The sequence below is a fragment of the Hyperolius riggenbachi genome, chromosome 12, assembly GCF_040937935.1.
Source record: "Hyperolius riggenbachi isolate aHypRig1 chromosome 12, aHypRig1.pri, whole genome shotgun sequence".
In the NCBI taxonomy this organism is placed as follows: Eukaryota; Metazoa; Chordata; class Amphibia; order Anura; family Hyperoliidae; genus Hyperolius; species Hyperolius riggenbachi.
In genome coordinates, this window is record NC_090657.1 from 138,668,700 (window position 1) to 138,688,850 (window position 20,151).

General features: G+C 43.6%; 2 protein-coding genes across 6 annotated transcripts in view; one reads left to right on the forward strand and one right to left on the reverse strand.

Annotated features, from left to right (window-relative positions):
- SNX21 (sorting nexin family member 21) overlaps window positions 1–20,151 on the reverse strand; it is a 368,146-nt gene that overhangs the window by 127,792 nt on the left and 220,203 nt on the right. The window lies entirely within an intron of this gene.
- Window positions 11,394–20,151, forward strand: part of TNNC2 (troponin C2, fast skeletal type) — a 49,848-nt gene continuing 41,090 nt past the window's right edge. Inside the window, exon 1 of the mRNA XM_068263259.1 lies at window positions 11,394–11,500. Coding sequence (XP_068119360.1) covers window positions 11,498–11,500 — 3 coding nt within the window. The 5' untranslated portion in view covers window positions 11,394–11,497. The remainder of the gene's footprint in view (window positions 11,501–20,151) is intronic.

Consider the following 20,151-nt stretch of genomic DNA (forward strand, 5'->3'; position numbering starts at 1 on the left):
CATGATTGCAATACTTCACAGCAGCGGCCGGCATTTAAAGGAGTGCACGTTGCTAGGGAAGCAACGCGCATTACAAAGTAAGGTACGCTACGCTGCAAGGAGCGAGTGTAATGTGCATAGTGGCCTCTAATTGTTTTTTAACGAGTGCTGCTGAAGCAGCGCTCATTTTTGAATCTACCCCATGTGCTATCAATAATAGTAAACAATAATAAACCATTCTTTTTCCTCTGCTCACACCTCTTTTTCGCAGTGGTTTTACTTGGAAAGCCAGTTTTGGTGGTCCGTATCTTGTTATTAAATATTATACATGTAGTGGCGAGAGGCTACACTACTACTGGTATCTCTGATGTTCTCCAATCCTGGTAAATCTACCTCGCTCTGTCTTGCCCAGACATCTCCATAGCAATATGAGTGAATTCTGAGATGATAGGTTAATGGTGACAAGGAACTGGTATTTGGCATAGAGTGTGATAACTGCTCTCCTGTAAAGTAAGCCTGGCATCGCCTCAACAGCAGCTATGTAACTTCTTCCCTGACCTCAGTAACAGGTTCAAATGTATCTGGCACTAGTGCAGTGTTGATTACTTTTCTAGACCCTGGGCCATTTCTTTCCAGAAGCAAGGTGAAACATTTGCATCAGGCAGCAGAGATTACAGGCAGTGGCGTATCTAGAGGGCTGCTGCACCGCTATGCCTGCCCCTGGGACTTAGTTTTCAGATCAGATGAATTCTGTTATCTGGGGAACATGGCTACTTAATTTATGTATGTAGGGCCCACTTGACTTATAGTTAAAAAAAAGAGTACAGAGAGGGAATAAGAAGAGATATTTCCCAAAAAGTAACTTTAGCAATATCCCAAGCCAAAAAACACAGGCAACCATAACACATTTACCCAATGTGGTATATGTGCTCCTCCTAGCACTTTTTATCCCGATGGACTTAGGACATACAATGGGAACCCAATTCAGGGCCTACAATTAATTAACGAAACTGACACGTGGATCGCCGCCCAAATGGGTTAGTATATGCACCCTGAACAACAGAAAGAATAAATTCAGTGCGGCGCTCTACACCTGTCAGTACACAATGATCATCTCACTCCTTGCAAACAGTTAAAGTCCCAATTTGCACCAAAGTCCATGTACCATTATCCTAAATGGCAAATTAACTTGAAGTTGTCAAGATCTTCTATTCGATTTCAGTATTGGCATGCAGTTAGTACATAAGTATCACTCTCACCGGATAGATGGGCTGATTGATTACAGTCAGCATATACAGCGTTGTACAACAAGTGTGAACCTTCGTGCTCAGCCTCTTCCTCCTATTATAAGCTCAGATACAAGAAACAATACATAGCGTGATACTGTATGAAGGCTAGATGGTATACGTTCTCCACCAAAAGTGATAGCACCAATCCGTGCCAGGAAACGTAGATGACACCACCACTCTGTGTATCCACAGACAGTAAGATTCAAGGCTTACCAAATATTATGGCTGACCACGACAGTTCAGCAAACAAGTTTTCCAGCAAGCTTCATATCCAGAACCAGCAGGTTTCTCCCTTTACAAACTCAAATGAGAGGTATCATAGCGTAACTCCGTTTAATAAAAAAGTTTAAAAGATAGTAGTACACTCACATTTAAAATGTAGAACATGCGCATGTATATAAAAATAGCATCAGGACGTCCTCACCACCGCCGTACAAGCGTCTCTTCTCTCGCCACGAGGCCATGCCCTACCGGTTTCGTCATATGACTCATCAGGGGCTCCCCATAACACATGCATTTGAGAAAGGACGCTGTTTTTAGAGGGGAAGGGGGCTCTGATGGGGAGGGGGCACAATTTCAGTGTTTGCCATAGGCTCTATATTACCCAGATACACCCCTGATTACAGGTGCAGCATTTGTGTACTGTATTTACACTGACAGCATGCAGTGAGAGTAGGAGGAGAAATGAGAGTAGAGCGAGGTGAAGAGGAGGAAAGCAGCTTGTTGTGCTGTGTGAGGAATCTGACAGTGAGTGAGGAGGTGCAGGAGAGCAGCAGTGTTTCATTTAACTTGCACAGTAGAAGGGAGGAGGTGGCACTGCTGTCCTGACTGGAGAGGAATGGAGGACAGCCGACTGGCTGGGGGGAGCAGTTTGTTTGTCATAGACTCACAGCCAGCCAGTGTGCTTTTGTGTTGAGGTGCAGCATGTCATGTGAGAACATGAAATGAAGCAGAGTAAATTGTCGAGTGCTGTGTGATCATTCCAAATCGGGGGGAGAGGGGGGAGGATGGTGTGGGTGGGGGGGGGGGGGGTTGGTCGCATCCTCACAAGTTTGCATCAGGCATCGAAAAGTCTAGAACCGGCCCTATGTAGATGACCCTACAGTAATCAGTGCTGCTTACAAAGAGAAGAAGCATTACAGGTTACACTACTGGCAAAGGTAGACTCACTGGTTCCATCTTTGCTCTGCCTGTACACCCATCCCACCCCCATGCTGTGTGTCACCAGCTCGTTGGTCATTCTGAGAATAATTTCATGGCAGACATCATATTTCAAATATAGCTATCACTGTTTCAATTGCTACTTCTAAAATAATAGATTTGCCCAAAACAGAAGGTATTTGCAATAATCCAGCTTTAGAGGGAATCTGAAGTGTTGGTCCGCTACAATGCTATTTTCTGAAGCACTTGTACATCAAAGAAACAGTGAAAGACAACCTTAAATAAGATTTTACTGCTGAGAAGTTCAAAGGGTCATTAGCTCTGCTCTGTTTCATATGGTAAAATGCAGAGTGTAGTGTGTAAACTGCAAATATTAGAAAATGATGCAATGTTGATTAAAAAAAAAACCTATACAACTGAAAATAAAAATATGCGACTCTTTTCTTTGCTACTAATGTTCTCTTAATTATTAATACTACACATATAATTCATTATATCATAAGGTTTTTTGTTTTTTTTCGCTTCAGTGTCACTTTAAGTGAGCAACTGTAGTTTCCCATAATGCATAACTCCTGAATATGCGAATTATCTTTTTTTGCCCCTGAAGCGAGGTTTACATCCAGAACCGCTGGTGTATAGCAAACCTATAGCTTGTAAAATTAACAGAGCCACATCAACACAACTTGCAGACAGCCTGATTCAGACTTTTGGTCCTCATCAGTGCATGGCAGGGATTGATATGGCTCCATGGGATAGGACTTGGACCAGTGCAACAGAACCCAAGTAGCTCATGGTGACCCAAACCACTAAGAAACTATAGGGCAATAAAAGAGTCCAAAAAGAGATAGGGGTGGTGCACCACGGGAAACCATAGTTGCTCACTTAAAGCTGAATTAACACAAATACCTTCTGTTTTAAGACGGCAAATTGCACTGAGCATTGCTATTTAGTAGGAGGGCTTTTCTGTTTCTTTTAGTCCCCTATACTCTCCTAGAGAATCTGGGTTACCATGAGCTACTTGGGTATACTGTCATAAGAAATAAAGACTTGTTAAAGGATACCCGAAGTGACATGTGACATGATGAGATAGACATGTGTATATATAGTGCCTAGCACTCAAATAACTATGCAGTGACTACAGTGTGACCCTCACTGATAAGAAATTCCAACTATAAAACTCTTTCCTAGCAGAAAATGGCTTCTGAAAGCAAGAAAGAGGTAAAAAGGGGAATTTCTTATCAGTGAGGGTGACACTGTAGTCACTTCCTGTCTGAGTCAGGACTGAGTCAGCCACTTACACACCTGATATTCAACTCTTTCAGGCAGAGAAAGAAAAAAAGGATCACAGCATAGTTATGTGTGCTAGGTACTGTACATACACATGTCTATCTCATCATGTCATATGTCATTTCAGGTATCCTTTAAACTTCTCACCCTCTATTGCAGTAGTTAAAGGTAATCCTTCATGAACAAAAAAAAGTCTACCAATACTACTGTATTAGAGAGAAAGGACAGAATATCTCAGACCCAGGCAGTCTGCAATATCAATCCATGGATGCCATTTCTTACATAGCTAGCTAAGTTAAAAACAAACAAACAAACAAAACACATGACCATCATGTTTAGTCTCTTAAATCTCCCTGTGCTCTCTTTGCAAATGAATACATTAAGACATTTTGGTACCATTATGTGAATCATCTCTAAAGCCATTACATAATTCACTGGAGTTTTGAAGCAAGAAATCAAGAGTGAGGCCTGGTGCACACCAAAAACCGCTAGCAGATCCGCAAAATGCTAGCAGATTTTGAAACGCTTTTTCTTATTTTTCTGTAGCGTTTCAACTAGCATTTTGCGGTTTTGTGAAGCGTTTTTGGTGTAGTAGATTTCATGTATTGTTACAGTAAAGCTGTTACTGAACAGCTACTGTAACAAAAAACACCTGGCAAACCGCTCTGAAGTGCTGTTTTTCAGAGCAGTTCGCGTTTTTCCTATACTTAACATTGAGGCAGAAACGCATCCGCAATCCAAAATCTGCAGCAGCCCGGGAGTATGTGTTTCTGCAAAACGCCTCCCGCTCTGGTGTGCACCAGCCCTTTGAAATACATTACCCAAGCGGATCCGCACCTGCAAGCGGATCGCAAACCGCAGCAGAACCGCTCTGGTGTGCACTAGGCCTAAGACAAGATTACATCGCTATATGCTGTATCACTTTATGGCCTTATTCCATTAATTTTTGCACCTGGGGTTTCTACTCATAATGTTTCATCTTCTTTTTTAAATATTTTTGTTTAGCTCTTTGCAATTGCAAAAGTATAAAAAAGTAGGTGAGAAGGTACTGTGGAAATTATTTTGAGTTATTTCTTGCTTCTAGGTGGCTATTGCAATAGAAAAAGTACTAAAAAGTAGGTGAGAATGTACTGTGAAAATTATTTTGAGTAATTTCTTGCTTTCAGGTAGCTGAAAGGGGCATTTTATTGACAAGGGCCCTGCTTTAGAAGTGATTTTTTTTCGGATTGCCTTAGTGTATCACCTTTGACATTGCCGTCTGGATCCATCCCAGCTTGTGTACCCTCACCTGCCCTTGTCTAGCCCTAGGATACCATGAACTTCTGATATCTCATTATGACCCTGGCCTTTATTGGATTGTCTCTGTGAGAAAACGCGGAAGAGCCGCCGCAAATACTCAGAGTGAGGCTACTGATTCCGCGTCTAGCATGGCATCTGGAGTGTTTAGGCACGCATCCACTAGCGGGACGGAACGCGGAGAAACCGCCGCATGCCCAGCGGTCAGGGCGGCGGAGTCCGCGTCCGACGCGGCAGTCGGTACGCATAGGCCTACTACTGACACAGTGGCTGAGCGTGGGGAAACCGCTGCATGCTCGGTTGGCGGTGCGGCTGCCCCCGCGCTCGAACAGGCTGACACATTACAACACATGTCTGGTGTGGCTGGGACTGATAGTCCACACTGGCTCAGGAGGACGCGCGCGCAGAGAGGCGGGGCCTTTATGACAGTCAGAAGGGAGTCAGCTGACCAAGCCGGTCAGCTGACAATTTCAGCAACTTCCATTGGTCCGGAACTTAGGGGAGGCGCTAGTGAGCGCTGGTGTATATATACTGGTTGCTGGTCATTTCTCTGGTGTCTGGCGTTGCGATCACTACGTGGTAGCACTCAGACCTTGTCAGTATCTGTGTTATTAGACAGTTTCCAAGGTGTCGATGGCCAAGGATCTCACACCTTAGTCTAGGAAGTCTGTTATTATCTGTATTATATTCTAGATCAGTTTCCAAGGTGCTGTTGGCCAAGGAACTCACACCTTAGCTTAGGCATTGTTGATTATTTGTTATGACCTTCAGCTTTCCTGACCATTCTTCTGATCTCTGATTTTGTACCTTTACCATTCTGATACTCTGTTGCCAAATCTCGGCTAGTCTCTGGATTCTGAACCTGCCTCCTGTCTCTGTACCTTATCTGTCTGTGTGTTTACGACCTGGCTTGTCCGACCTCGAGAACTATCTCTCCTGTTAGGAGATAGTTTGCAGATCTGTCAGTGACACTTCTCCATTGGTGTCACTCACGCTCTGTCCTTCCCACTGTCAGTCTGACTCCTCCCCGTGGAGAGTCCAGACTACGGAAGGAACCAGTTGCCGAGCAGTATTCCTATCTGCTCTTGCACCTGTCTTCCAGGTGCGATCCTCAAAGTATTACTGTTGTACCAGAACACTCTTATCACTCAGGTGTCCAGAGGTTAGAGATATATCTGATTATCGGTGATACTGCAGATCATCAATAATCTGGTATATATCTGCATTCTCGGTGATACTGCAGATCACCGGTAATCAGATCCTCTCTGTGTTACACCGATCGTTACAGAACACCAGACCCAAAAACAAATGGATGCACCCACTGACCGTCTGGGCACACTTGCCACTTCGGTGGATAACATCAACCAAGTGCTGGGTAGTCACAAGACGATGATTGACGCCTTGTCCGGTTCTTTACAAACCCTCCAGACGGCTGTGAATGAGGTGTGATCCCCTTCTAGCACAGACATACGTATGCCTGTACCTGAGAAATTTTCTGGTCACAGATCTGACTTTCGAAATTTCAGAAGTAGAGTGTTATCATACCTTGAGTTGAGACCTAGATCTTCAGGAACTATGGCCCAAAGGGTCACATTTATTAAGACCTTGTTATCAGGCGATTCTCAAACTTGGGCATACAGTCTGCCCGCCGGAGATTTAGCTTTAACCTCGGTAGATGAATTTTTTAAAGCCATGCCGATAATTTACGACGATCCAGACATTGCCTCGACTTCTGAGCGGAAGCTCAAGATGTTACGTCAAGGCAAGAGTCCGGTCGAGGATTATGCTGCGGAATTTAGGAGGTGGTCAGTTTCAGCCAGGTGGGACACCTATGCCCTTTTAGATTGTTTTTTATCAGGGTTATCAGATGAGGTCTCAGATCTTATGTTAAGTCAGCCCGAACCTAGAACTATCGATGAGGCCATTTCATCGGCCAATTAGGATTGATCGCAGATTACGATATCAAAAACAGACCCGGGGTAGAAACAATATTAAAATGGTGTCCTACGCTGCGCCTCCTGTGACTCCATCTCCTCCCGCCTCACCTCCACCCGAGCCAATGCAGATTGGCCGGTCCAGATTGTCTCAAGTGGAGCGGAGACGCAGGATTTCGGAACAGTTGTGTCTTTATTGTGCAGAGGGGGGTCATAGAGTGCGGAATTGCCCTAAAAAGTCGGGAAACGCTACTGCCTAGGAGTAGTTGGGGGTAATACCCTAGGCGTACGACTCTCACCCCTAGAAGATAAACGGTTACTTCTTCCTTGTACGATTACATGGGAGAATAAATCTGAAGTCTCTGAGGCTTTCGTAGATTCTGGCTCAGCAGCTAATTTCATGGATTACGAATTTGCTAAGAGATTGGGTATCCCACTTACCCCGGTAAAACCACCCATCCAGGTTACGGCAGTGGATGACTCCCCCCTGCAACGTAACCATCCTCTGTCTCAGACACCAGAGGTGGAAGTCACTATAGGGGTACTGCATAGGGAAAAATTACAGTTTTTTGTATTACACATGTCTACCTCCACAGTCATCCTTGGCATGCCATGGCTACACCTTCACTCCCCTCAGTTTAATTGGGCCACGGGTCAGCTAACAAACTGGTCAGCCCATTGTTTCCAGCATTGTTTAGTGAAGGTGACCTTGGGCCAGACCGGGATTCGGGTGGAAGGAGTACCAGAACAATATTCCGAGTTTTCTGATGTATTTTGTCCCAAAGCTGCTGATCAGTTACCTCCACATCGCCCTTTCGATTGCCCCATTGATCTCCGTTCAGGTTGTATGCCCCCTAGAGGTCATCTCTACAATTTGTCTGGGCCAGAAAAGGTGGCCATGCAAGATTACATCCGTGAAAACTTAGCCAAAGGATTCATTCGCCCTTCCCGGTTACCTGCTGGAGCAGGTTTCTTTTTTGTTAAGAAAAAAGACGGAGGCCTTCGGCCATGCATTGATTACTGGGCTCTGAATAAGATTACAGTAAAAAATCGCTATCCATTACCCTTGATAGACGATTTATTCACGCAGGTCACAAATGCTAAGATCTTCTCGAAATTGGATTTACGGGGTGCATACAACCTGGTGCAAATCAGAAAGGGCGATGAATGGAAGACGACCTTTAACACACCCGACGGGCATTACGAGTATCTAGTGATGCCCTTCGGGTTGTGTAACGCCCCGGCCGTCTTCCAAGAACTAATCAATGAGGTATTCAGTGAGGTGTTGGGTAAATTTGTTCTAGTATATCTAGATGATATACTTATTTTCTCAGACAACTTTTCCGAGCACAGAACTCACATCAAGTTTGTGCTGAACAAACTAAGACTGAACATGCTTTACGCCAAACTGGAGAAATGCATTTTTGAGAAAACTTCTGTCACCTTTTTGGGGTACATAATTTCCACCTCGGGTCTTTCTATGGACCCTGCTAAGGTCTCTGCTGTGTTGGAGTGGCCCCAGCCAGTGGGCCTGAAGTCCCTTCAGAGATTTTTGGGATTTGCTAATTACTATAGAAGGTTCATAAAGGGGTACTCCACAGTCATAGCACCCCTTACCAGTCTCACTAAAAAAGGGGCAGATACTAACCACTGGTCCCCTGAGGCTCGAGTTGCTTTTTCCACTTTGAAAGAGTTGTTTTGCTCTGCACCCATTCTGAGACACATAGACACCTCTTTTCCCTTCATTGTTGAGGTAGACGCCTCAGAGGTTGGAGTAGGAGCTGTGCTGTCTCAGCGCTCTGGGTTACAGGGCAGATTGCACCCGTGCGCCTATTTCTCTCGTAGGTTTTCACCAGCAGAGAAAAACTACGACATAGGTAACAGGGAACTTCTAGCCATTAAATTGGCCTTTGAAGAGTGGTGTCATTGGCTAAAAGGGGCAGAACATACTATTACGGTTTACACAGATCACAAAAATTTGGAATACATTGAGGGGGCTAAGAGATTGAGCCCCCGTCAGGCTCGATGGTCATTGTTTTTCTCGAGATTTAGGTTTATAATTACATACACTCCTGGTAGTAAAAACGTTAAGGCAGACGCCCTGTCCAGATGCTTTGAGCCAGAGACAGCACAGCCCTCAGATCCTGAGACTATTATTCCACAGAAAGTTGTGTTGGCAGCCACAGAAACTTGGAAAGATTGGATGGAAACTTTAAGCCCTTTCCAACAGGATGTTCCTGAGGGAAAGCCTCAGGGGGTTATGTTTGTGCCACTACCTTTTTGCCTTCAAATATTACAGATGTTCCACTCGCACAAGAATGCTGGACATCCTGGGGCCTCCAGAACACAGGACCTAGTCGCTAGGTGTGCTTGGTGGCCGTCATTGGCAACAGACTGCAAGGAGTATGTAAGAGAGTGTGCAGTATGTGCAAAAAGTAAACCCTCCCACCTGGCACCTGTGGGAAAGTTGCAGCCTTTGCCCACCCCGGGTGAACCGTGGACCCACTTGTCCATGGATTTTGTGGGGGAACTTCCGAAGTCTGAGGGCATGTCGGTCATTTGGGTGGTAGTTGACCGTTTCAGTAAAATGGCCCATTTTGTGCCCTTAAAAGGACTCCCCTCGGCCCAGGAACTGGCGGATCTTTTCATCATCCACGTTTTCCCGAAAACATGGTATTCCGGAAAACATAGTGTCAGATCGGGGAGTCCAATTTATTTCCAGATTTTGGAGGGCATTTTGTCGTCAAATGGGCATGGAACTGTCATTTTCATCGGGATACCACCCACAGACCAATGGTCAGACTGAGCGAGTGAATCAGTTATTGGAACAATTTTTAAGATGTTATGTTGCGGATGCGGAAAATGATTGGGTCAAGTTCTTGCCATTCGCAGAATTTGCGCACAATAATTTGAAAAGCTCTTCCTCTGGGTTTTCGCCATTTCAGGTGGTTACTGGGAAGTTGCCCAAGTTCTCCCCATTGCCAGTAGCTTCCACTCCGTTTCCAGCTCTGGAGGCATGGCAAAAATCATTTAAGGATAATTGGGGGATTGTAAAGAATCATTTGGAAAAAGCTTTTCAAAGTCAGAAAGGTCAAGCTGACAAGAGACGTTCTTCTAATCTCTACCTGGATAATCTAATCCCTACCATAGTCTTATGTCCATGTATGTATGGTTTAGTGCGTGTAACGTAGTCTAGGGACAATTTAGGGGGAAGCCAATTAACTTATCTGTATGTTTTTGGGATATGGGAAGAAACTGAAGTACCCAGAAAAAAACCCACACAGACACGGGGGCCAACATACAAACTCCTTGCAGATGTTGATCTGGCTGGGATTCGAACCGGGGACTCAGTCCTGCAAGTCGAGAGTGCTAGCACGCTATGCAACAGCACTGCGCGTAGTGTGTGCACACTGATTTTTATCTCGCACTGCTTGTGGTAACGCAGCTTCATGAATCAATCTGATTGAATTTATTTTTAAAAGCTACATATGATGAAAGTAATTAGGAGTGGCCTTGTACCTCATACATGTCGGTAAATGTTCCAGAAATTGCTGGATCAGATTCCTGCATGTGCACCGATATTCATTTAAAATGGTAGCTCCTGGCATGGGAGCTAAAGAGCTGGTGATCACCTCTGACCAACACTAATTTTGCTAAATGACCAGGCCAATATTTTAGCTGTTTTTGTGCAAATCTCAGCTGCAGCAGCAAAAGCAATTTTACCACAGTGAGCCAAATGCCCTTAGCAAATACGAGGATAGATAGATGGATGGGTGTTGGTTTTTCAGATGTTTGACTGACAGGTTCTGTAACTAAAGACTCCTGTGTACAGAAGGGGTGAACATGAACTTCCTTTTGCTGGGCACTGTGTAATTCACCTTTGCATAGGGTGACGGTAGACATCTCGCCTCCAATAGCAGGGTCTGTGCCCCTCTCTGCGTTTGCTTTCTTGGCAGCAGCCTGCTAGTAAATATGCTAGTGTGTTTGGCTGCACCTCTCTGCACATAGACTGTATCATGGCTAGTCACGTTTGCAGCTGCTTCTATTTCTAATCTGCTCCCTGATGGAAGGAACTGAGGAGGTCATCTGATACTTATTCTTTTCAGGCCCCCTCCAGACCTTGTCATAAATCTGGGGGCTACAACACTCACACAGGGAGGGGCTGCTTGCAGAGAAGGGGATGGCAAGTGCTGGAAATTCCCTTTAACTATTTACAGTGAGGAGAGTGCCATGTGTTCATACTTGTCACCGACCCCTCCCTTTTTACCTGGTCTTTTATTTTTATGTTGGCCCCCCTTCCAAGTCACCAGCTAAATTTGGTAAAATGCCTGTCCCTCCTATCAGGGGTTAGCTGGCATTGGATTGGGGCTGGGGGGGTGTAGTAGTTAGTGGCATCCAATCAGGGTCGAAGTGGGAGCAGGTGTGTGAATGGGCACAGTACAAATTAGAGGGGACTCTCTAAAGAGAAAGCTTTGGGTGCCGGTACTGAGGAGCTAACAGATACATCCATTCTCTCCGTTCCTCCCTTAGGCATTGGGGTGACTTGTCAACATGGTAAGTGAGCTGATACCAGCAGATTATAACTCATGTCATAACATTGCTGGAGGAAAAGTGGGCATCTTCTGTTTCCAGTTCAGACAAGCTACACCTGTGTATATGGGGATGACTTACCAGTCCAGAGCAAGTGGCAAAAAGGCTGTTGCTCGTAGCAACCCATTACAATGTAGCTTTTAATTCAGGAAACCTGCACTGGATATATCAGACTTGGAATTGTAACTGGCTGCTATCGCCAACAGTTTTGCAGGTCTCTTTTCTAGTGGCATAAATGTAGCGAGTAATATAACCAAATAGCATTTTTCTAGAGGTACCAAAAAACTAAAGGTCATGCATGGGCTCATTCATTAGTCATCACTGAAATAACTTGTCACTGGAAGCTCTGCGCTGTCATCAGCACTGATGAATGGCTGTGTCATCCAAAACGTCACATTATACCGAGCTGAGAAATGCATTATATATACAAGAATAGCATCATGTGTCCCTGTGTTTTGGAAGTTAGCAAGGCAAAGTGTTTATTTGTTAGTGATTTTCCACCTACTGAAGTGTAACCTTTAAATCCTGGGAACCGTACCTTGAATGAAAATAATTTTATGACTAATGCAGGCGTCACTTTACTGTCTCGATCTTCAGCCAGCATTGTTATCGATCGCAGCCCAGGTCCACATACTGATTTGTTGTACGTCGCAACCTGGGGATTTGAAGTCCTTTAACAGTTAGAAAAACTATATCCGTGTGTTTTGGATCTGTCAGCGTCTTCGGTAATCTTAATGCAGGCATTTTGTCTATTTTTTTCTACGGCATTATTTTTTGAGTTGAGTGGAACAGAGCCAGGCTGTGTTGATAATAGTATCTGAACTACATGCACATTATTAATATTATTACTAGTATTGTGTATTTATATACTGTAGCACTGAAGTATTCTGCGATGCTTTTTACACATAGTTTATATAGTCAAGTCACTAACTGTCCTCATAGGAGCTTACAATATAATCCCTACCATAGCCAGTTATTGTCTTATTTTTCCTCTAGTAGTGTAATTTTTGGGAGGACTTATTAACATATCTGTATGTTTGTGGTACATAGGAGGAAACCAACGCAAACACAGAGAGTAGATACAAACTCCATGCAGATAGTGTATTGGCCCAGATTTGAACCGGGTATCGTAACGCTGCAGAAAATGATGGCTATGTTAGTATTGAACAGAAGTAAAGCCACAGACAATCAATCTTACACTTGATGCCCATCTATTGCACAGGCTGGATGATCATTGCACTTATGAAAACACAAGACTGTGTCTTTTTATCTGTTCTGTACAAAACCAACTAAATACCCTGCAGAAATGATAAGTACCATCCCCACCCCATGTGAGGTGACCAACTCATGCTTTTCGGCTCACATTTATTAATGGTGTTTATACAGGGTGTAAAGCACTTCTACCTCAGCAGAATAATAAGTTGAGAGTGTCACAGAGCACTTCATAAGCTTTTGTCAGTTGGTGACTTGGTGTGAATAGAGAAGGGAGGGGTGTAACGGGCAAAAGGCCACAGGCATTGCTAGAGCCTCTCTCTGATCTACTAGATGTGTGAGTGTGACCCTCACAGCATGCCTTAATTTAATTCTGCTAGTTCCTAGCTGTTTTTTAATTGGCCACCGAATCACGTGTGTCAATAATTAAAGGTATGAATTGGCAAATCTGTCCTTGGAACTATGACACACAATAGGACCATTGCACAGATGCTCCAGATTCCTACATACCAGACTTGATTTTTAAAGACAGGTGGAAAGAAAACCAAAGCAAAAGGAGAGTAGCTGCTCAAAACAACTTATTAGAAAGCTTGGGCCAGATTTACAAAGCTTGGTACAAAGAAAATTGGAGCAAAATTACAACCCTTTTCTTTAGCAGACAGTCATAATGCATTTGTTAAATGAAACAAGTATTTTGATTGGTTGCTTGAGCAACTGCTCAAGTTTTGCTCCAGCTTTCTAGGCACATATCTTACAATTCAGCCATGTGCTTGTCCCACCTACCTCCACTGTTACATCTTTTGAAATAAGCATGTTGAAGGCACCTCCCGCCTTTCAAATTTGCAATTAATTTATTTTTTAGACAATAGGTATTACCGGTATTATTTTATCTGCATTTTAAGTACTTTTAATTCCAAAGCAGTCCAGAACATACGTTAAGATTATCTGTAGAACACCGGCTTGTTTATTATGGCAGAGGGGGCATTATCTGTGAATTGACCTTTAAGCTGTTGAAGTCTGTTAATGGGGTTATGCTGTCACTATAGAAAGACCAGGCCATGGTATGGATGAAGCTCCTCCAGTGTGCAATGTATAGGGCAAAGTCTGCATAACTTACATAGTGTGTGTAAAACTAGAGCAAGGGCTGGTCTGTGATCTAGCACATGTGTAGGAGAAAAGATGATTCTGAGGACTCTGTATACGTGTGCTGCGTGTTTCTGTGTGTTTACAGCCCTAACCATAAGACTCATGAGGTCATTACAAAATATAGGCCCTTGAATTTTGAACAACAGGTGGGACCCAGGAAGGAAGGCGGGGGGGGGGGGGCGCACGAGTAAGAGTGTGTGTGGGGGAAACATGGGTGATAAAATGGGCAAGATATCAAATATCTGTTTTTAGATATAGGATGGCAGATGATTGAGTCGACAGTCATCTTATATGGAAATATGGGACAGAAATACTTTAAGACTTGGTTTCAGGATATCACTAAGGGGTACCTCCACCTTTACCCAGTAAAATATCTTTATAGGTAGGATTCATGGTCCGTCTGGCTCTGTGTTCAAGTCTTCACATTCTGTCTGTTGCCATAAGGGAGCCATGGCAACACTGTAATGCTGTGTTTATGCGACTGTCCCATAAACAGAAAGTAGTGTCAAACTAAGGAAGCGAGTACAATGACAATGTCCAATTTACAATGATGGTGACCAGCCAGAGAACATCAGCACAGGTCTATGGAAGTATTATAATGGGTATTTATGATGGACCATATAACTTCCTAGGTAATTGGTGCTATGTGTTCATGGAAGGTGATGATAAGTAGGCTGGCATTGCATACTTGTGAATTTAGGGATTATTAGTTTCTGCGTAGGTGAGGGTTCAATGAGATGCTGAGAGATACATGTGAATACTCTATGAGAAGCTGATGGTTCCGTGTGAAGGTTCTGGGAGGTATCATCTTCCCTCCAGGAATGTAAAAGCTTTCCAAGTAGCACAGCTGCACTTTACTGACTCTCTCTACACCACCAGATTCCACCTGGACTTTTGCCATCACAGTGACACATAGCTTCCACCACTAGAATAACTGCATAGAGAAAAGCACTCAGCATCACGTCCAGACCAAGCAGCTCAACTGTAATCTCTCTTCACCACTTTAGATCTCTCCTCACTATTTTCTGGGGTCCCATTAACCAAATGTTATCACTCCTTAGCACTTAGCCCTCTTCTCACCACATTCTGGGGTCTCATAAACCACATCAGATTTCTTCTCACCACTTCAAAGTACTTTTTTATTTTCATATCTCTTTCCACCACTTTCCAGTGTACCACTAAGCACATTAGATTTCTCCTCACTACTTCAAATACAACATTACTTCAGATTTGTCCTCACCAGTTTCAGGGGCCCTTTTAACCACTGCAGGTCTCTTCATTGATTTGGATGTCTTATTATGTGCCTCCTTACCACTTTCTGGGTACCATGAACCATCTCACTTAACCACTATGTGAAGCCTTATTTACTACACCATGGCATCTATTCAATTCAACTTTTCTCCTAAGTGTTCTCCTAGGTGATATTTTCACACCTTATCAATAAAATGCCCTTTAAAGAGACTCTGTAACAAAAAAAAGTTCCCCTGGGGGGGTACTCACCTCGGGAGGGGGAAGCCAGAGGGTCCCCAGGCTTCCCCCTCCCCTGTAGCTGCAGGCAATCCAGCGCTGGCTCCCCCGAAGTCTCCGGCAATCCTGGCTCAATAAGCCCGACAAGCTACATTTATTTACCTTCCCTGGCTCCAGCGGGGGCGCTGTTGCGGCTCTCAGCACAGAGATAGGCGGAAATAGCCGATCTCTGTCGGGTCCGCTCTACTACGCAGGGGCAGGAGACTTGCGCCTGCACAATAGAGCGGCCTGACAGCAATCAGCTATTTCTGCCTATCTCCGAGCGGAGACCGATACTGCGCCTGCGGTGGAGCCGGGAAGGTAAAGCTTTCCGTTCCGGAAGCTTTTCCACCACCGCCGTGGGACACAGGAGGACGGGGGAAGCCTTGATAGGATCCGGAGGCTTCCCCCACCTGAGGTGAGTACCCCCAGAGGAACTTTTTCTCGTTACAAGTTTTCTTTAAGCCTCCAGAAAGCAAAATACTCAGAATAACTACTTTTCCACCTTGGTGCTTTTTCAAATGCAGAGCACTGAAAAGTTATTTTATACAGAAGATGAAAAATTATCTCCTAGGAGAAAACGTAGAAGAAAAAGTGAATTGAATAAGGTCCTTTGTCTTTCCTAACCCCTCCAGATAACATTTCATAGATAGATAACATAGTTCAGAACTTTCCTAATTGCTTTCTAGGATATAGTTAGCCAACATCTCTCATCATCAACAATTTCCAGGATTCCAACAATCACATCATTAGATTTCTCCTCATCACTTTAGGTCTTTACTTGCCATATTTGATTGCTCCTCACCAATCCAGATTTCTCCTTTAAGCTGACTTATTCCTAAGGAAGTGTACTTGGCTTGGCTATCATGCTAGTTCTGTGTCTTCAATATTTTTTGAGTCACTGAATCAGGAGACACGTGCAGATCAGGTGTCCAGACTTCAATGGCTACAAGCTTGTTTCATGCCAATAACAGAGAAACTAATTAAACCAGGAGGATAAGCATGATAGCCGAGCAAGGTTAATTTTTAAAATAGGGCTACCAGTGTCAGTCTCCTTATTTTTTCCTAGGCCAGGTTTTCCTTTAGGTCAGTCCTGACCTAATCAGACCCAGTTGTTTCCAATTCTCTACTCACTACATCAGACCTTGCTGAACACTTTTGGAGATTTCCTAAACCAGCGCAAACATTACAGTGAGAAAAAAGCAAAAGGATCTTTGCTAGATTTCCTGGCTTTCTCAGCTGCTTGCTTGTAATATGACCCAGCACTGAACTGAGCATCTATCTTTCCACTACAGAGCTCTGGAGCTGATTTATCAAGACAGGTGGAAGCGTAACAAGAGCAAATGTGGTGCAGTTGCCCAGAGTGGCATCTGTGTTTTATTTATCAGGTGAAACTTGACTGGCTGCTCTGGGGAACTACTCCATCTGAATTTTCTGTGCTCCTCTTATGATAACTCCATTCCTCTGTCCGTGGTAAACATTGCAGTTCAGGAGAATGTGTCAGAACCAGAAACTCTCCACATATTGGGCGGTTGAGCTGCATAATTACCACTGCACTGACCAACCATCATTCAGCTGCTGTAAAATGAAAATGAATGGTGGTGTCCATAGCCACTGTATGTTTGTGTATGTATATGAGAGCAGTTAGCACGTGGTTTGGGTACTATGTGGTTGATAGACATTGGTGAGTGGTTGAAACTTGCTTAGATGTTTGAGTCATGGACTATACCATTACCAGTCCTAAATGCCTCCATTCTCCTGTAAACATCCCGTTCCTCAGGAGTGGATGACAGGTGGTGGATGCATATCCATATACATAATTCTTTATACTTAAAGAGGCACTGTAGTGACATACAGAAGAATTCAGTGTATTATGGTTACAGTATCATAAACATTTCCTATATCTATACATTGCTGTATATTGAACATAGCTCTGCCCTCCCAGTGATGTTTAGTCTAGGCTGATGACCAAGTATATTTTGTATTGGCTTTGGAAGACTCAGAAACAAACATTCCACATTGATGTCACTGCCAGCAGTAAAGATATCGCCACCTGTGATACATTTCATAATGTAAATCAGGAAAGGAAAGATTGTACAATGGGGAAACACTGACTAAATCATTAATAAATATGGTAAAAAATAAGCATTTTTTTGTTATTTTCACTACAGTTCCTGTTTAGAGATATTTGATTTGATATTACCTTCTGAGATAACCCTATGAAAACATTCATGCAAAATAAGTTGTGGTTGATTTACTAAAACTGTCCCATAGCAACCATATTTCTTCCTTGATTAAAGGATGATGTCTGGTTGATCCCTGTGGGAATCTGATCCGTTTGTGATACATGTACGGTACTTGCCCAAGTGAATGACTCTTAAAAACAATTACCGTATGTTTAGATTATTTGATTTATCAAGTAAAATGAAAATAATTCTAGTATGTAGTTCCCCTTAGCAACCAATCAGAATCCTTATTTCTTTTAACAGCTGACATGAATGGTTACCCTGAGCAACTGCATACATTTTGCTCCCATTTTCACTACACTAGTTTTAGCAGATCAGCCAGACAGCTAGTGCATTCAGAAAAAAAATCCGTTATGGCAGCTTCTAAATTTTAATCATTACATGTTCACTTGAAAAAACTTTTATGCGAGCAGAGCTATTCCTCTCTGGGCTGTAGTGCAAATGGGATGTAGCCTGTTGTAGCCTATGCCTCTCTTGTTTAAAGGACTGCTATAGGATAATTATTGAAAAGCTGGCCCTAATAGAACATAGATATGGTAAGATTGTTTAAATGTTGTATAAACAGATAGTATAGTGTGTGGCCTCCATTACAATTATATAACTAGCATTTTCAGAAGGAGGTCATCAGTGGCATCTCCTATAACCTTTCAGTATAGAAACACGGGAGTTGTTTTTTTTAGAGGACAACTATAATGAAAGTGATATGGAGGCTGCCATATTTATTTCCTTTTAAACAATACCAGTTGCCTGGCAGCCCTGCTGGTGGATTTGGCTGCAGTAGTGTCTGAATAACACCAGAAACAAGCATGTAGATAATCTTGTCAGACCTGACAATAATGTCAGAAACACCTGATGTGCTGCAAGCTTGTTTGGGGTCTATGGCTAAAAGTATTAGAGGCAGAGGATCAGCAGGGCTGCCAGGCAACTGGTATTGTTTAAAAGAAAATAAATATGACAGCCTCCATATCCCTCTTGTTGCAGTTGTCCTTTAAGCATCTTTCAGAAAAGCAATCACTTGAGTATATCAGCAGTCATTAATTATTCACCTTTCAGACAGTTGTCTCATGCTATTTGGCCTTCATCAGAGCGAGGTATAGCTTGGCATGGCTTTATGGATTGGCATAGCTGTATGGTAGGACTTGTAAGTAGATGTGTTACAATGTACCCAGTTCAGTTGTAAAGAATCAAAAATGAGCACAGTATATAAAATGCATGCAGAAAGTGTCCAAAGCTGGGACTCTAATGCTACAACATGCGAGTGCTGGCCACAGTATTGCCAAATGACTAAATAGTTACTGCATATGCAGTATATTTCATACATCTATCTCTCTATCTATCTCTGCCTATTTTTATTATATTTATTACTATTGTGTTCTTATATAGCGCTGGCATCTTTCACAGCACTTTATTGAGTACATAGTCACATAGTCATGTCACTGGCTGTCATCAGAGAAGTTTACAATCTAATTCCTACCATAGTCCGTCATTGTCTTATGTTCCTATTGTAGTCTAAAGGTGGCCATACACTGGTCGATTTGCCATCAGATCGACCAGCAGATAGATCCCTCTCTGATCGAATCTGATCAGAGAGGGATCGTATGGCTGCCTTTACTGAAAACAGATTGTGAATCGATTTCAGCATGAAACCGATCACAATCTGTGGTGGTGCTGCCACTACCCCCAACCCCCCCCCCCCCTTCCCGCATACATTACCTGCTCCGGCCGGCGCGAGTCCCCGCTATCACCTCTGTCTTTTTCTCCGCTGGGTTCCTGGTACCGGACCGGCTGGCTTCACTTCTTTCTGTCCGGGGAAGTTTAAACAGTATAGGGCGCTCCTGCCAGGACAGGAAAGGAAGCCAGCCGGTCCGGAACCCGGAATCCAGCGGAGAAGAAGTCAGCAGTGACAGCGGGGACTCGCGCCGGCCGGAGCAGGTAATGTATTGCCGCTGTATTCCGTCGGTCGTCGGGTATTCGAATGCTGCTATCGACGCACTCCCGACCTGCCGGCGATCGAGCAAAATCTTCCGCATGGACGGCTCGACAGGAAATGACGGGAACGATTGATTTCGGACAGAAATCGATCGTTCTGTCAGCGTTTGCGCAACGATTTCACAGCAGATTCGATCACAGTGATCGAATCTTCTATATATCGGCGGGAAAATCGTTAGGTGTATGGGCCCCTTAAGACACATTTTTTTGATTAGGGAACCTATTAACCTATCTGTATCTATCTATCTATCTGTCTGTCTGTCTGTCTGTCTGTCTGTCTGTCTGTCTGTCTATCTATCTCCTATATACCTATATGGGCCTACCCGTCACTATATGGCAAATCATATTGATTGTGTTACCAAACCTACCATCTATCTATCTATCTATCTATCTATCTATCTATCTATCTATCTATCTATCTATCTATCTATCTATCTATCTATCTATCTATCTATCGCACACAACATTGACTATGAAGACGGGTGGAGGGTTATACAAACCTATCATTTCCTGGCT